The sequence below is a fragment of the Manis javanica genome, chromosome 8 (genome assembly GCF_040802235.1).
Source record: "Manis javanica isolate MJ-LG chromosome 8, MJ_LKY, whole genome shotgun sequence".
In the NCBI taxonomy this organism is placed as follows: Eukaryota; Metazoa; Chordata; class Mammalia; order Pholidota; family Manidae; genus Manis; species Manis javanica.
The window spans coordinates 112,707,850-112,723,177 of NC_133163.1; the positions used below are offsets into that span (position 1 = coordinate 112,707,850).

The window sequence follows — 15,328 nt, forward strand, 5'->3', positions numbered from 1 at the left end:
GAATAATATTCAGCCATAAGAAGAAAACAAATCCTACTATTTGCAACAACATGGATGGAGCTAGAGGGTGTTATGCTTAGTGAAGTAAGCCAGGAGGAGAAAGACAAGTATCAAATGATTTCACTCATTTGTGGAGTATAACAACGAAGCAAAACTGAAGGAACAAAACAGCAGCAGACTCACAGACTCCAAGAAGGGACTACAGTTACCAAAGGGGAGGGATGTTGGGAGGGTGGGCTGGGAGGGAGGGTGAAGGGGATTAAAGGGCATTATGATTAGCACACATAATGTAGGGGGGGTCACAGGGAAGACAGTGCAGCACAGAAAAGACAAGTAGTGACTATAGTATCTTATTATGCTGATTGACAGTGACTGCGATGGGGTGTGGCGGAGACTTGATAATATGGGTGAATGTAGTAACCACAATGTCGTTCATGTGAAACCTTCATAAGACTGTATATCAATGATACCTTAATAATAAAAAGAAAAAAGAAAAGAAAAGAATTTATTGCTACAAGTGCAGTATAAACTTATGCTCATCCCCCCAAAAAATACCATATCCGAATATCCACCATTCCTCTCCTTCCTTCTTTCTTAAACAGAAGCACTTCCTGGAACTGTATTAAGTGAGAAAGCTAACAGGCAGGAATGTGTGGGGACAGGACAATGGCAGCTACTAGGATTATTGCTTCTTCTGCCTATGCAGAGCAATAACTCTCAATGTGTGAGCTGAAGACTGCTGCAACAGAAATCTCTGGGGACACTTAATTCGAATGTAAACGACGTGCCCAACCAGACTTCCTGAATGAAACTTGCCACAGGATACAGCTCCCGAGCTTTAAAAGCCTCCCAGGTGACTCTTCTGTGCACCAAAAATTGAGAATCATTAATCAATAACAACCAGTATCTCTTCTACTTTCTAAGATGTCACTCTACACTCTGGGAACAATAAAGACTTGTCAATTAAGGGAAGGGGGGAAAGAAGTAAGAAAAAAGGAGACTAATCATTTGACTTCTCTTTATTTCACTTCGTAAAACAGTCCCTCTCTAAAGATCTTTCAAAGGTTTGCATTTTGTATATAAAACTGGCAAACTGAAGCAAAAAGACACTTCAACATTTGGAATTTACAAACCTACTAAAAATAGGTTGACTGAAGAAGTATTATTAAGAAATGTACTTTCATTTGAAAGTAGACTTATTTGGTTAATAGTAAGAATAAAGATAATAGTTGAAGAATTCGCTTCAAAGGGAAATAATGTGAGAGAAGGAAATTATTTTCATGGAGGTGAGCTCTTTCTTGAGGCTCTAACATTCAAAATACAAGTATTTACTTTTTGAGGAAAAAATATTTAAAAGACTAGCTCCCCCAGACCCCCCCAGAAAAAATCATTATAAGGAGATAGACTGCTAAAGTACCTGATCATCAGTGGCACGGCTGCATTAGGTTTGGGACTACCACTAACAGACTACGAGACTTGGGGCACGTTATCAAACTTCTGAGGAACATTTTCAACTCCAGGAAAATAGGTTTGACTACATATACTATCTTTGGTTCCTTCTTGCACTAGAATACCTTGATTTAGTTGGATACATTCTTAATAAGAGAAAAATCACATGTTCAGAAGCATAGGCATCAATGTGGCAGACTTTAAGGTTAACTTCCCTACCTGAGAAGACTTAGTGGCATCACTCCTGGGGACTCAGACGCAGGCACTGTTTCTGTGTCAGTGACTGGAGTGGTGGCAGTTGTGGTGTCCTCCAGTGAGCTGCTCATAAAGGAAGTTGTGCTCGAAGCTGATGGGCTAGTGGTAACTGGCGTCTGTGCCTGTTGGGCTTGGTCACTTTCTTCAGCTTGTTGATCAATCTCTGTAAACCAACGTAAAGGTTAAGAAAATAGTAAGGATTTATTTTTCAAAAGTGACACAGGGATGGAAAACTTTTAACTTTTAATTTGAAATGTTTATGAAATTTAAAGAAAAAGATGTTCTTACATATATATACATCCTTGTATTCACTATTGAACTCATTATAAACTCTACAGATAATAATGCAGGAAGCCCTTATAATTGCTCATTTATTTTTTTAGAGGAAACAAAAAATTCTAACTTCTGCTTGTTAGATTTGACCAGAGGTTTTCTAAAGACAATGTGATCACTAAAGCTGCTTTCTTAGCATTTTGATTTTGATGTATATCTTTAGTCTTTAAACAAAGATGAAGACATGCAAATTCAAGAATAATAACTTGGACAGAAACTCCATGCTCTAAAAAGGACAATGCCTCACAAAGTAAATTCCAAGCACAAAAAAAATGTCTAAGAGCTTACAAAGTATGATTCTTCTTATCTGGTATGGAAGCCTACAATTAAACATAATCAAGATAGCAGTTGCCTCAAAGATAGCTAACTCTACTAAGTTTGCTAACAAGCCACTTACCTTCATAATCACCATGATCTTAATATTCCTATTTATGTGCACTGCACACCTCTCTCTGCCTATTTACTGTCTAAGCTAAGAAAGAAAGGAGGGGAGTAAGGGAATGAGAAGGAAGAAGAGAAAGAGAAAGGAGGAATAAAAGAACTGGAAGCTCCATGAAGGCAAGGAACTTTGTTCTGTTCATTGCTAACTCCCTAGAACTTAGAAGAATACCTGGCACATGGTAAGCACTCATTAAACATTTACTGAATGAATGTCATTTTTATTTTTGAATGTGAAAATAAAAGATAAAACAAGGTTTTTTATGTACAGTATAGTCTATGAAAGTAGTACTTTAAAATGTCCTTTAATGTCTCCGAGAAGTTATCAGAATAATATATATTTTCAGTAAGATCAATAAATACTTGAGTATGTTTGTGACATGACTTAAATTTCAATTTGTAAAATGCAGTAATAATTACTAAGTTTTAATGTTAGTATAGGTTTAAAGTAGAAAATTATAGGTAGAGAGATGATTACTCATATACAAGAAACAAAAAAGAACTGTTTGCCTTGCAAGAGAAAAACAATGTGAAAATTGCTTTGGCCAAAAAAACAAAAAACAAAAAAAACCCCCCACCTTTTATAAATCACTTACAGAATATGTCATTTCTGACAATTACAAATAATTTTAACAGCACAAAAACAAAAAACAAATCTGATAACATACCTTGCTTAATTTTGCCCCCAAACTGGTCTTCCAAAAGTCCATGGACCACTAATTTATAAATCATGGCTTGAGCTCGTTCCAGATCAGCTAATCCCAACGCTCTCTTTATGGGTGACCGCATGACCGCTCGCTTCACCATGTGTCGCATCAAGAACTGCAGGGCTGCACGCATCTCCACGTCTTCATGAACAACTGGAGAGCTTGCACAGTCTGAGTTGTGGCCATTTTCAGCCAGAACTTTTGGTATAAGCAACAGCTCAGCATACTTACTACAGCCAAGAAGAGCACTAAGTGATTTCATAGCACCAAGGTAGAGATAGGACAGCTGGACTGCTCTGATTTCTGACTGGGCTATGTCATGGGTTTTGGATATGTGTTCATGATTTTTTCTTTTTCCTTCTATTACTTGATGCTGAGATTCCACACTTGGCAGTGTTGGATCTGAAGAAAATGAAGCTATCTCATTTTCTGATTTGGAGCTCAGGGTACCCTGGCTTTTGATATCGTCAGATGTTAAGCCTGTTCGTGTATCTGAAGCAGATTCACTCTCAGTTTTCTGCTCAACATCCCCTTTCTCCTCAGACTCGTGTCGGTGTTTCTTTTCATGCCGCTTGATGCTCTGCTTGCCCATGTCTTCATGAATGCCGGTCAAATATGTGAGGTCCAGCAACACAGAAGCTGTCAGGCCTCGGAATCGTGCCACATCGAAAGGCAGTGGTTCACAGGGTTCCAGATTATACAGTGGAGTATCACTAGGCGACCAAAAAGTTGGGAAGCTTTAATAAAGATCAGAATGACACAGGAAGAAGCAAGTGAGGGATAGACAGGAGGAAGGCACAGAAAATAATGTAGACAAAATAAGATGCATCATGTACACAGTACAAAGAATACTTTACACAAACTAGAGAAGTCATTACAAACAGAGAAAAATGAATCTATTATGAGAAAATGAGGAGATGTGATGTTAAATGGAAAAGCAATGAGACATGCATGTGCTTTCAAATAAGAATATTTGTTATTATGTAACATAAGCCAGGAATTAGAAAAATTTCTGTGAAGAGCAGACCTTGTAGGCCACACAATCTCTCTTGCAAACTTTCAACCCTGCCACTGTAATGTGAAAGCAGCCATTAATGTACCTAAAGGAATGGGTGTGGCTGTGTAACTTTACTTACAAAAACAGGAAGTAGGAGGGATGGAGTTTGTCAATCCCTGATGTAAGCTATTTGGAAAGTCTGTTAATAAGTCTAGTTTCATTGTATGGGGAATGGTCACTTATAAGAGAACACTGCTTCATTAAAAAATTTACTTCGTAGTGTTTGATTAATGTGTCTACTTTATAGTTTAAGCAAAAACATGATCACATATTTTCTCATATTTGGTATTGGTAAAAAAAATTGCCTGAACCTTAAAAATGTTATAATTATATAAAATGTAAGAGAAAGCCTTAGCGAGTACACAAAGTCTGGTGGCATACATTTGGTGGATTAACCTAAATTCTGGTTCTACTTTAACTTTCCTAATCTTATTTTTCCTTTGCCTCATTTTTCTTACTTATTTTAATTTGCTTATTTAGATAGAATATGCATCTTAATAAGGCATCATAAATCCTTTCTGAAACAAGGCAAAATACAAAAGAAAAGGTAGACTTACATTGTACACTTAACATTGTAAAATTTTCTTTGGTTTTTTAGCTTGGTAGAGTACGGGGAGGTAGAGTCCATCAACTCTTGAAATTATGTGTAAACCTTGTGAGTGTATACTTTTCAACTGAGAGAGTCCATAGCTATTGCTAGATTCTAAAACAGCACTACCTCTAAAAAATACCTAAGAACCACTATTTTAGATACTGTCCCATGTCATATTAACACTAAATAATATACAAAATTAACTATATACCATTAATAAAGGAATCATTGTAGGCAGTATAATGAAGTTACACAATATCAATAAATCCATATTTCAAATGATGCAAATAAATAGAATCATTAGACAGGCAGTCCTCTTATTGATGGAAACACTTGACATCCTTCCTTTTAAACATATAACATTTCTTTTTCACACAAATCCTATCTAAACATATCTAAATGCTTTTAAGTACACAGTTTGTGTCAAATAAATGTAATTTTCATATCTATCCAAAATTTTGCACACTGAGGGGATAAAAATAAATGCTTTAAAAAAAAGGCAAGAACACTTAAAATCATAGGTATTCCAAAACCTAATGTTAGTCACTCAAATGTTCCATTCTACATTCAAAACCCTCCTACACAAAATGTAACTGATGCTCTGCTGGCTGGCTTTTTTCTATTCCAGTGTATAACAGAAATGATAAAAAAACAGTAAGTCACATGAAAAACAGAAAGAAGGACCCTGGTTTATGTCTAACTAGTGAATTTACCATTTCTTCACTACACAAAACAAAAAACTATGTATTTTTCAAACCACTAGTATTCCAAGGAACATAGGTCTGGGAAATATTCCTTTATGAAACCACAGTACTCACACCCAGTTGTACAAAAGAAATTATTTTAAAAATTTAACTGGCAGCTCACCTAAAATACATAATTACTCACTGTCCATAGGCAATGGCCCATTTCACCATTAAATACTCTTTTGCTAAAAGTGTAACTCAACAGATCATACCTGATTGTAATTTCTGCTTCATCCCATTGGACCTTGGCAGACGTGCTGCCCTCTTTGACCACTCCCAGCAGCGTGGCATGGCGCCCAGTTTGCTTGTGAACACACCGACCTCCAACTCTAAGACCAGCATCAACTCCTCCTATCACTGCCAGCACAGGCCACACATCTATGCAAAGGGTCCTCAGCTGCGGCTCTGAGAGGTCAGCAAGGCCATGTCTATTATGTTTACCTTTCTCTTCCTCTTTGCTCTCTTTCTCCTCTCTCATCTCATTTTCCTCTCGGCTTTGAACCGAGCGGCTTTTCTTTAGCTTCTGACCTGACTCTTTAATACATGTCTTAATTTTGTGCAGCCTTTCCATCATTTTTTTGTTAATGCAGTAAGTCCAACGGTCTGTTCGGTGAAGGATACGGATAAGCTGAATAGTGGCCTCCGCAAGCACTGCTGCTACTGGACTACAAGTGGGGTCTCCTGGAAGTAAGTCTCGTGGTGTGCCACGCATCTGCATATCACAAATTTTCACCTATCAGAGAAAAGAGGCCAGCAAATATATGATATTAATAATTCTCCTTAACTATTAGTCATTATAAATTCCAGCACATGGAATCCCGTGTTGAACTAGTGTTTGGTCTCCTAATCCACGTGTATTGTATCACTGGACCCCAATAAGGAGTGAGCAAATATAATAGAGCTATTAAAGTTAAAAGCAGTACGGTCTTCTGAAATAAGCTGCCCTGTCATTTAAACTTCCTACAGCTTGTGAGTATCAGAACTGTTGTTGCCACCAAAAAGATGGATATAGTACAAGATGTAAATGGCTGACTCAATTTAGTCCAAAAAAAAAAAGCCTTGAGGATCTATTTACTCCCATCCTTAAGACTCCAAAATAATGAGCCCTGGGACCATGATATATTGTTCAATGGCACAAAGAAAAAATTAATAAATCTAGATAACTGAGATATTCTCAATCTGGGCATACATTTCAACTAAGACATAGAAGTTAAAAGAAGAACAAGAATTATGTTCAAATCAATTATGTATAATCTCAGGAACTAAATCTCAGTTTTTTCATCTGAAAAAAATGGCACTAATAATAGTATCTATCTCTTATGGTTATTTTAAAGATTAAATGAAACTATGCACATAAAGTGCTTATTAGTAGTGTCAGACACACAGTAAATGTTTAAAAAATGTTAACTATAATCAGTATTATTTTCACCAATTCCAAAACTTATCAGAAAAGGCTTCTGGGCAGAATAAATTAATTGATAAATTGTCTAAGGTTGAATAAATTCCTTCAAAGTTCACAGATGGTGGGAAGCAAGAGGTCATTATTCCAACCAGAACATACCAGAACCTATTGTGGGCTGCAAGAATGTTATCAGGGATACTATTAAAGGGATGATGGCCGGTACTGGGTTGCCTCTTTATTTTATCTCCAATCCAGTTTTGTTAACTACCTGTTCAAGAAGCAGTTCCCTCTCTCATCAACAGCTAGCCTTAAATTATACCTACTTGAAAAATTTTAAAGATATATTTAAAAGCACAGAATAAAAGGAAAATATCACGGTTAAGATTTACCAAGTCCAGCACTTCCATTATAGAAATACTATATATAAGATAGAATGAAAGCTTTCTACTAAAAAAATAACTAGAAATTCTGGAGACCAAGCCTAGACTATACTACATCCTCAAGGGAAAGTTTGGGATAGAAAACAAATTCACCCACCAGCACAGGGAGACCACAGAGAAGTTTGTCTCAGCCTGGGTTTTAGATGAGGAGAAAAAAAAAGTTTTTAGTGAGAGGGTATCTTTTTAATACCATCCTCCTGAATGTTTAGGGTTCAAATTTATACCATCTACAAGATCTGAGCAACCCATCAACTAAATGAATAAAAGACAGCTTCCCATCACAACTGGAACTTCCATTATTTAGCTAGTGGTATCTGATTACATTTAAGGTTATTTTTAGACTTCTATTTCATAGGCATAACTGCTAATGAACCAGATTATCCCCTAAACTACTTCCTATAATTCCTATAATTGCACGTAGTTTTGAAAGTTGACTCACTGTATTCAAATTGCCAGGATATCAAATAATGTCTAATAAAGAGTGATGGCAATTTCTAAAAGTAATCTTACCTCCCATAAGTATCTGAGCAGGTTACTTTTAGTGGTAGAAATAGCTTATTATATTTATAAATTCTATTTGATGCTAATGAATATTAATTTAAAAAATGACAAATATCCTTTATGCTTAAGAATAAAGGTTTGAAATTTCATTACCTTTTCCCCTGGGTTGCTACTATAGAACATTACACATGGGTACAACTCTGCTGCATCCACATCTTCAAAAGCTAATTTGGGTTCCTACAGGGTGGTCATGAAAAGAAAAGGAAACAAAAATACTTTTAAAAGTTGGATAATACCCAATCACATTAAGATTCAAAGCTCTACTGAGACAGAACCAAAGTTACCAGAACAAATCTCAATTCACCTTGTTAACCAAGGAAATTTCACATATAATAAATGATCTTAATTTATTCATCTGTTTCAAAAATCTTAACAGAGATTTTACTATCTTTCTGTTTTTTGGTGCTGGTAAATACTATAAGAACCAAAAGATATTAGAGAAAAGACAGAGAAGAGTAGATAATCTATAAATTGAGTAATTAGCACTTGAATAACTTAGTTGAGTATACATAAAAATGAGAAAACATGTGATTATAAATGAGTTTCAGTACCTCTCCATTTTTCCCAAAGGATATGGTCCTGGCTTCCATGTCTAACACACAGGTAATGAAATCTCCTTGAGTAAAGCTGGACAATGTCAGAGTCTGTTCTCCATTGTGATAGAGGTTACCACTGTAGGCCCGATAGAGCCACATATCTGAGGTAGTACGGTGGTTAAAATCATGTACTGGCCAGCGAGAAACTCCAACACACGTGCCTTCATTGCCTCTGTTTTCCTTCACAATGTAAAACTAAAATGAAAGTGGTAATGTTCACTAATGTTCAAAACACCTGTTTCTATTAATTATACTAATTGCATAAAATACTAAGGAATATGTTTATAAATAATATTTATGCAGTCATAGGAATACAGTAAGTTTATTTTTATTTTTTTTATTGAAGTATAATTGATACATAATATTGAATTAGTTTCAGGTATATAACATAATGATTTGACAATTATCTATATTATTAAATGCTCACCTTAACTAGTGTAGTCACTATCTGTCAACAAAGATGTTCCAGATTATGACTATAGTCTCTATGCTATATTTTCATCCCTATGACTAATATACAACTATGATTGAGATACTGTGCCTCTTTATCCCCTTCAGCCTAAGAGAAAGTAACATATAAATTTTTTTCATCATTTAGGTTTTTAAATCTATTTAATCTTTATCTTTTAGAGCATTTAGAATAATCTTTGACTATTTATTTTATTTAAAATAAACAATTTTAAATTACATCTTAATTATGAAGCTGAGGAAGTTATGTTTAGGCCAAGAAGTTATTAATGGAAAGCTTCAATTCTTTACATACAAATTTTCTAACTATTCCCTTGTGTGTGTGTGTGTGTATATATATATATATATATATATATATATATATATATATACGCAGAAAAGAGTTAATATAGCAGGCCTGAGACTGCTATCTTCAAAAAGTCATGCTTGTAATGCTGGCCCTTGGCTACTGTCTGAGAATTCAACTGGTAAAGTTTCCTACACTGATACAAAACTTTCCCTAGGTGGTAAGGGTGGCTCACCAGGCCTAGAATGTTTGAACAAACAATGTGGCTTATGCTAAACACTGCTTTCCTTCTGGAGTCTAGAATTTTGGTACATGGAGGCACAGAATACCTTTATGACCAGCCCCCAGTAAAAATCTTGGGTGCTAAGTCTCTTGGGCTTCTCTATAACATCACAGACATGTTGCTCCACTTCACGGTTTTGTAATCCCTTATGGAGGGGAGAGAAGTAAGGAAATCTGCACATGGATTCCTCTAGGCTTTGTCTGGGTCTTTTTCCCTTATTACCTGACTATACATCCTTCCTTCATTATTGTAAGTCTGTCATGAGCACATCTTTATGTTGAATCCTACAAGTCTGCCTTGCAAATCTCTGACTATAGGGGTGATCTTGGGGACCCCCAGACAGTGGTGGCAACAATGCGATTCACCAGAACAATTCCAACTCATTAAAATATAGTAACTGTGTTATTTGGGGAAAAGAGAGGGAGAAATGGGGAAAGACAAAAGTGATGCCTGGTGGCTATGGACTTGCATGTGTTATGAAATGGCAGGTGAGCTGCTATCTGTTGTAAGTGGAAGTTACCTCTGGAATTCAAAAATAATAGATCCAACCACAGGAGAGTTGGTTCACTGGATAGCCTAGCTGCTTTTGGCCTTGCTAGCTAAAGTGAAGCAAAAAGAGCAGCCAAGATAAAATCCAGGAAAAGAAAAGGCTCAAATATTCCCATTAATGGGTTTTTGGATGGGCGAAAAGATAAAAATGAGTTCGTAGTTGATCTCTCCTGCAAGTGGGAGGGAAAAGAGTTCAAAAGTCCCTGAAGGTGAGTTTTGGGTAAATCAAACACATGAGAAGTCTATGTTGTTCTTTCCTTCAAGAAAGAAGAAAAAGGGTTAAGTCATTTCCCTGGGCTGAAGAAAAGCTTTAAATAAACTTCAGAAAAACAAAGAGAAAAGAAAACCTCTCCAAGTTATCTTCTTTAGCTTCAAGTCCCACCCCACTCCCATGCCCCACAACCAACCTTTCCAACCAATTAACCCTAAAACTGCTAAATTTACTGCTAGGGATTTGAGTAAACTTGAGATTTGAGGGGGAAAAGTAAATTTTCAGAAATAGCTTTGTTTTTGTAATTGCATCTAGATGTATGCTAAAAACTGATGTACAATATTATATGTGTGTAGCTGCATAAATGCTAAAGGATCATCCTGATCAGCTGCAAAGGAAAACATATTAGTAGGATCCAACTTGTTGCTTTGCTTTTAGCCACTGCTGGGTTAATTAAAGTCCTTGAGTATTGGAAACAAAACAACTCTCCATAACTGATGATTTTTTGCTGATTTTTGCCCAACACAACCTCTTGAAAAAGGGACACAAAATAAGAGTGGCAATTTCCAGTAGAAGATATACACTTAAGAGTTTTAAACAGCAGTTTTTAGTTGCCAATGGTTTCTTATAAAATCAGGTGTCTGATCCTTAGAGGCTGATGATTTTCCAGCCTGAAGTGCGTATTTTTGAGAGGGTAAATTTGGACTCTAAGACTGACAAAGCAAAAAGAATTTAGGAAAGCCTTGCTTATCACTTAAGACTTAAAATACAGCTGTCTAGTCCTACAGCATCTAGGCTTGGCTTTATTATTGTCAAAAGAGTTGCTAGCTTTTTAGAATCTTAAAGTCAAAGATTCTATTTGTCTGTACCTAAAACCTGACATTGTGCGCTATGGACTGTTTCAACCCAATATGAACTGTACTCAACTAAAAGCAGGGACTGGCCATTGAATAAACTCAAACTCTGGGACTGTTACAGATTTAGGACTCCTCTGTGGGGCCATAAACTATGAAAACATTATGGATTCTAGATGGACTATCCAGATCTCTTGCAGACGTCCCTGGGAATGGGCTTGTGCTCTGATGGAACCATCTTAATTTGAGCTGCTGACTGGCTCTATATTTCCACATAGAAACTGATAACATTCCTGACCTGGGATTTCTTCTGAAAGCTGGAGGAGGGAATACTGCAGGGAGTATAATCCCTCTTTCTACTTATAACAGAATGGACATTTGACTTCTTCTTAGGGTTTGTCCCACTGATGTTGATTTATTATGTTCAGCTTTTTGAATTAGTTGCACCTTGAAACAACTGACTGATAGTTTGACTCTACCTGTCATCTTTCTTCTGAAATACACACCTTAGTAAGGCAGTTTATTAAATGAAGCTGTCCCCAAAGAGATTGATCTTTCCTAGGCTGCTCACTGGATACATGATTAGGAGAAAAGGGGTAGAAGGCTTTGTAAACTTACTTTGAAAAAAGAATTTCATTGAGATTTTGTCCTGACCAATTCCTAACCTTTCTGGTTAAGTTGTATAAAAATGTTTTTATGTGAAAATTCTTTCTCTCTCTTTCAGCCAACCCTTCTGGACAAAAGGTCTAGATGAAGATAAAAAATGATTGAAAAAAACTATAAAAATTACTAAATGGGACACACTGACTTCAGAATAAGGGAGAAGAGCCAGAAGCCTGGGCCCTAGGAAAGGATGAGGAATGGGGAGGGCATTAATGATACTTGTTTTTAAGAACTGTTCCTCCAGCAGGGGGAAAACCCATCTTGCCTTGAAGGTTGCTGTGAGCACTTTAAATTCAAACTGACTGCTGAGCCTCCCATCACACCTGACAAATTATAAGAAGAAAGGAGTGTTCCCTGATCTTACACTTTTTCCACAGAACACCTACAAATGTCATCCACCATTTAAATGACTGCCTTTAGGCAGTCCCTCTGAAACCAAGCACTCAACTCAATTATTCAGACTGCAGTGAGAACAGAGCATGGGAGGCCCCAGAGTGGGAAGTCACACTGGAGTCTTGTTAATGTGTTCTGACTGATTACTTTACGTCCTGATTAGGGGCATCCTAACAATGATAAACTCTTTGTTTCCAGGGATATGTGTATGCCCTCTGGGACCATACAGAAATACTTTGTGTGTGTACCCTATCATGACACTACCTGAGCCTTGGACTGGCCAGAGTTGTGCTGGGCTACCTTGATGCCTAAGCCAGTTTTTAAAAGTTAATACAAAAACTTAAGGACAAAGTTGTTTTTTGAAGATGGCTTATTAAGACCTTTATGGTTAATGAGATTTGTTTCAACTGGTTAAGTCTAGGACCCCTAAAAGGCATAACCGAAGTTTATATTACAGGTTTATTTCACCCTATTGCATGGGATCCTACTGATAGTAATGTTACTGGAAAGACACTGTGGCAAAAAGCCAAGGAGGCAAACTATGCAAAAAAAAAAAAAAAAAAAGAGTTAACAGAGCAGAGACTGCTAGCCTTAGAAAGACCTGCCAGTGCTGGCCCTCAGCTGGCATCTGAAAAGTGGACTGGTAACCAGTTCCCTACACTGACAAAAATTTTCCCTGATAAGGGTGGCTCATTGTGCCTAGACTGTACAACAATAGGGTTTATAATAAACACCTGCTTTCCTTCTGAGAATCTAAAATTTTAGTATATGCCAGGCAGAGGGATATAAATACCCAAAGTGACCAAATACCCAGTAAAAATCTTGGGCATTGAGTCTCTAATAGGCTTTCCCAGGCAGAAACATCACACACCTATTACTGCATTTTCATTGCTGGGTGTGACCTGTGTGGCCCTTCCTAGGAGGGATTATAATGATACATTAAATGTTCATTTAAAAATTTTTTTAATTTTAGAATTATAGAAGAGTTACAAAAAGAATAGAGTTCCTGTATATCTTTCATTCAGTTTCCATTCATGTTGACATTTTATGTAATACTAGAACATTTATGTATGATGATGATTTTTTTAAAAGTCTTTCCATACATTTTTTTTATAAGAACCTGTGGGAAAAGGACCAAAAAAACAAAATGGTAAAAACCAATTGGAATTCTACGTACCTTCCACTGATAGCACCCAGAAGTTACTCCAGTTGATGCCAATCCGTACCCTTTTCCTCCACTGCCATGAGTTAAAATCTGTCCATTCTCCACTAGGCAACACTGAGCTTTCTCCGGGTCAAAGGATACTTCTTGTATAGGAAGATTCTCATCTTCTTCTTCCAATTCTCCTTGCTTCTACCAGAAAGGAAGTTGGTCAGTACTTGGGAGTAACTCAGATGTCAGCTAATATATACTCTAAGACCCCTTGGTTTGATTCTACAAATATTAAATATTTCTACTACGTGTCAGTTACTGTGCAGACAATGGGAACACATTGATAAACACAGCATGGTCCCTCCCCATAAAGAGCAAACTATGCAATTAGAGGACAGTCCAATTAGAGGACAGAAAGGCAAATAAATAACACCAGTATTGTAGTGAGAGAGTAACAGTCACATAACAGGTATAGGAGAAACATAAAAGTGTAAGTGTCTAACTAGGCTTGGAAAGAATAAGAGAAGCACTCAAAAGAGAGTAACTTTTGAACTTAGTTCTCGATGATGAGAAGGCATTAAGCAGCTGAGGCATTAAGTAAAGAATGGCATTTTGTGTAGTATGTAAGGCATGTGCCAATACGCAGGAGTGCAACAGAGTTCAGTGACTTAAAGTAACTGCAAGTACTGTGGACTGTCTGGAGGATGACACTGGCGGAAAAAGAGACTAGAACAAGAAGATGAACAAAATCATGAAAGGCCTTAGATGCCATTTTAAGTTTGAACTTCACTCTATAGACAATAGGGAGTGCCTATACAAAATGATTTGTATAAACAATCTCCAATCAGATTTGTCTTTTCTAAACATTGTTTTACCAGGAGTATACTGGATGAAGGCAGAGATACCAATCAGAAGATCACTGCAAGAGTTCAGGTAAGAAACACTAAGGACCTGAATTCACTCAATCATTCAATGAGTATTTATTAGGCATCTACTATGTGCCAGGTACTACACCAGGTCCTATATACTCAGGAGTATATTAGACAGAAAAAGTCTTGCTGTCATAGAACTTATATTCTGGTAGATGGTGAAAAAAAAATACATAAGCTAGAAAATATCAGGTAGTAAGTTCTGCGTTGAAATTAAAACAGGTGATATAACAAAGAGTGTGTGGCAACTAACTCTAGATTGAGGATTAAGAAAGAACTCTCTGAAGAAGTGACAATTCAGCTGAGACGTGAATAATAAGTTAACTTCTGACACACATATCTAAGGGAAGTATTCTACGAATAGCCAGTGCAAAGCCCAAAAGAAGGAACTAGCTTAATGTGCTTAAGAAACAGCAACAAGGTAGTTGCTGAGAGTGGAATGAGCAAAGGAAGAGAACATGGAGTTCTTCATTTTATACCAAGAATGCTCAGAAACCACTGGAAGGTTTTAAGCAGTGGACCAACATGCTCTCATTTATTATTTTAAAGGATCACTATGGATCTTGTGTATAGAATGGACTATAGATAGTAAACAATGGAAAATCAGAAAGACCAATTAGGATGCCATTGCACAGTCTAGACCAGAGATGATAGTTGCTTGGATAAGGTGATGACAGAGGAATGAGGAGGTGGGCAAATTCAAGTTATCTTTTACAGACAAGTCAACAGGACTTAGAGATTGTATGATAGGGAAAATGGGGGAGGGAGGTTACAGAAAGAAAAGAACCAAGGAAAACTCCCAGGCTTTTTTGCTAAGTCATTAGGTAGGAAGATGGGAAGGCCCGGGGAAAGAACAGGATCTGACAGAACTAAGGATACTATCAAAGATGCTACCGAGCATGAGATGCCTATTAGACTTTCATTCAAGTGATAAGTAGAAGATGGGTACGTAAGTCTGGAGTT

The 15,328-nt window shown here is 36.8% G+C and overlaps 1 protein-coding gene across 1 annotated transcript in view; it reads right to left on the bottom strand.

Moving 5' to 3' along the window:
- HERC1 (HECT and RLD domain containing E3 ubiquitin protein ligase family member 1) overlaps positions 1-15,328 on the bottom strand; it is a 202,244-nt gene that overhangs the window by 59,429 nt on the left and 127,487 nt on the right. Inside the window, exons 34-39 of the mRNA XM_073211953.1 lie at positions 13,461-13,637; positions 8,532-8,771; positions 8,074-8,157; positions 5,790-6,310; positions 3,144-3,919; positions 1,669-1,867 (exon numbers count right to left, since the gene is read on the bottom strand). Coding sequence (XP_073068054.1) covers positions 1,669-1,867; positions 3,144-3,919; positions 5,790-6,310; positions 8,074-8,157; positions 8,532-8,771; positions 13,461-13,637 — 1,997 coding nt within the window. The remainder of the gene's footprint in view (positions 1-1,668; positions 1,868-3,143; positions 3,920-5,789; positions 6,311-8,073; positions 8,158-8,531; positions 8,772-13,460; positions 13,638-15,328) is intronic.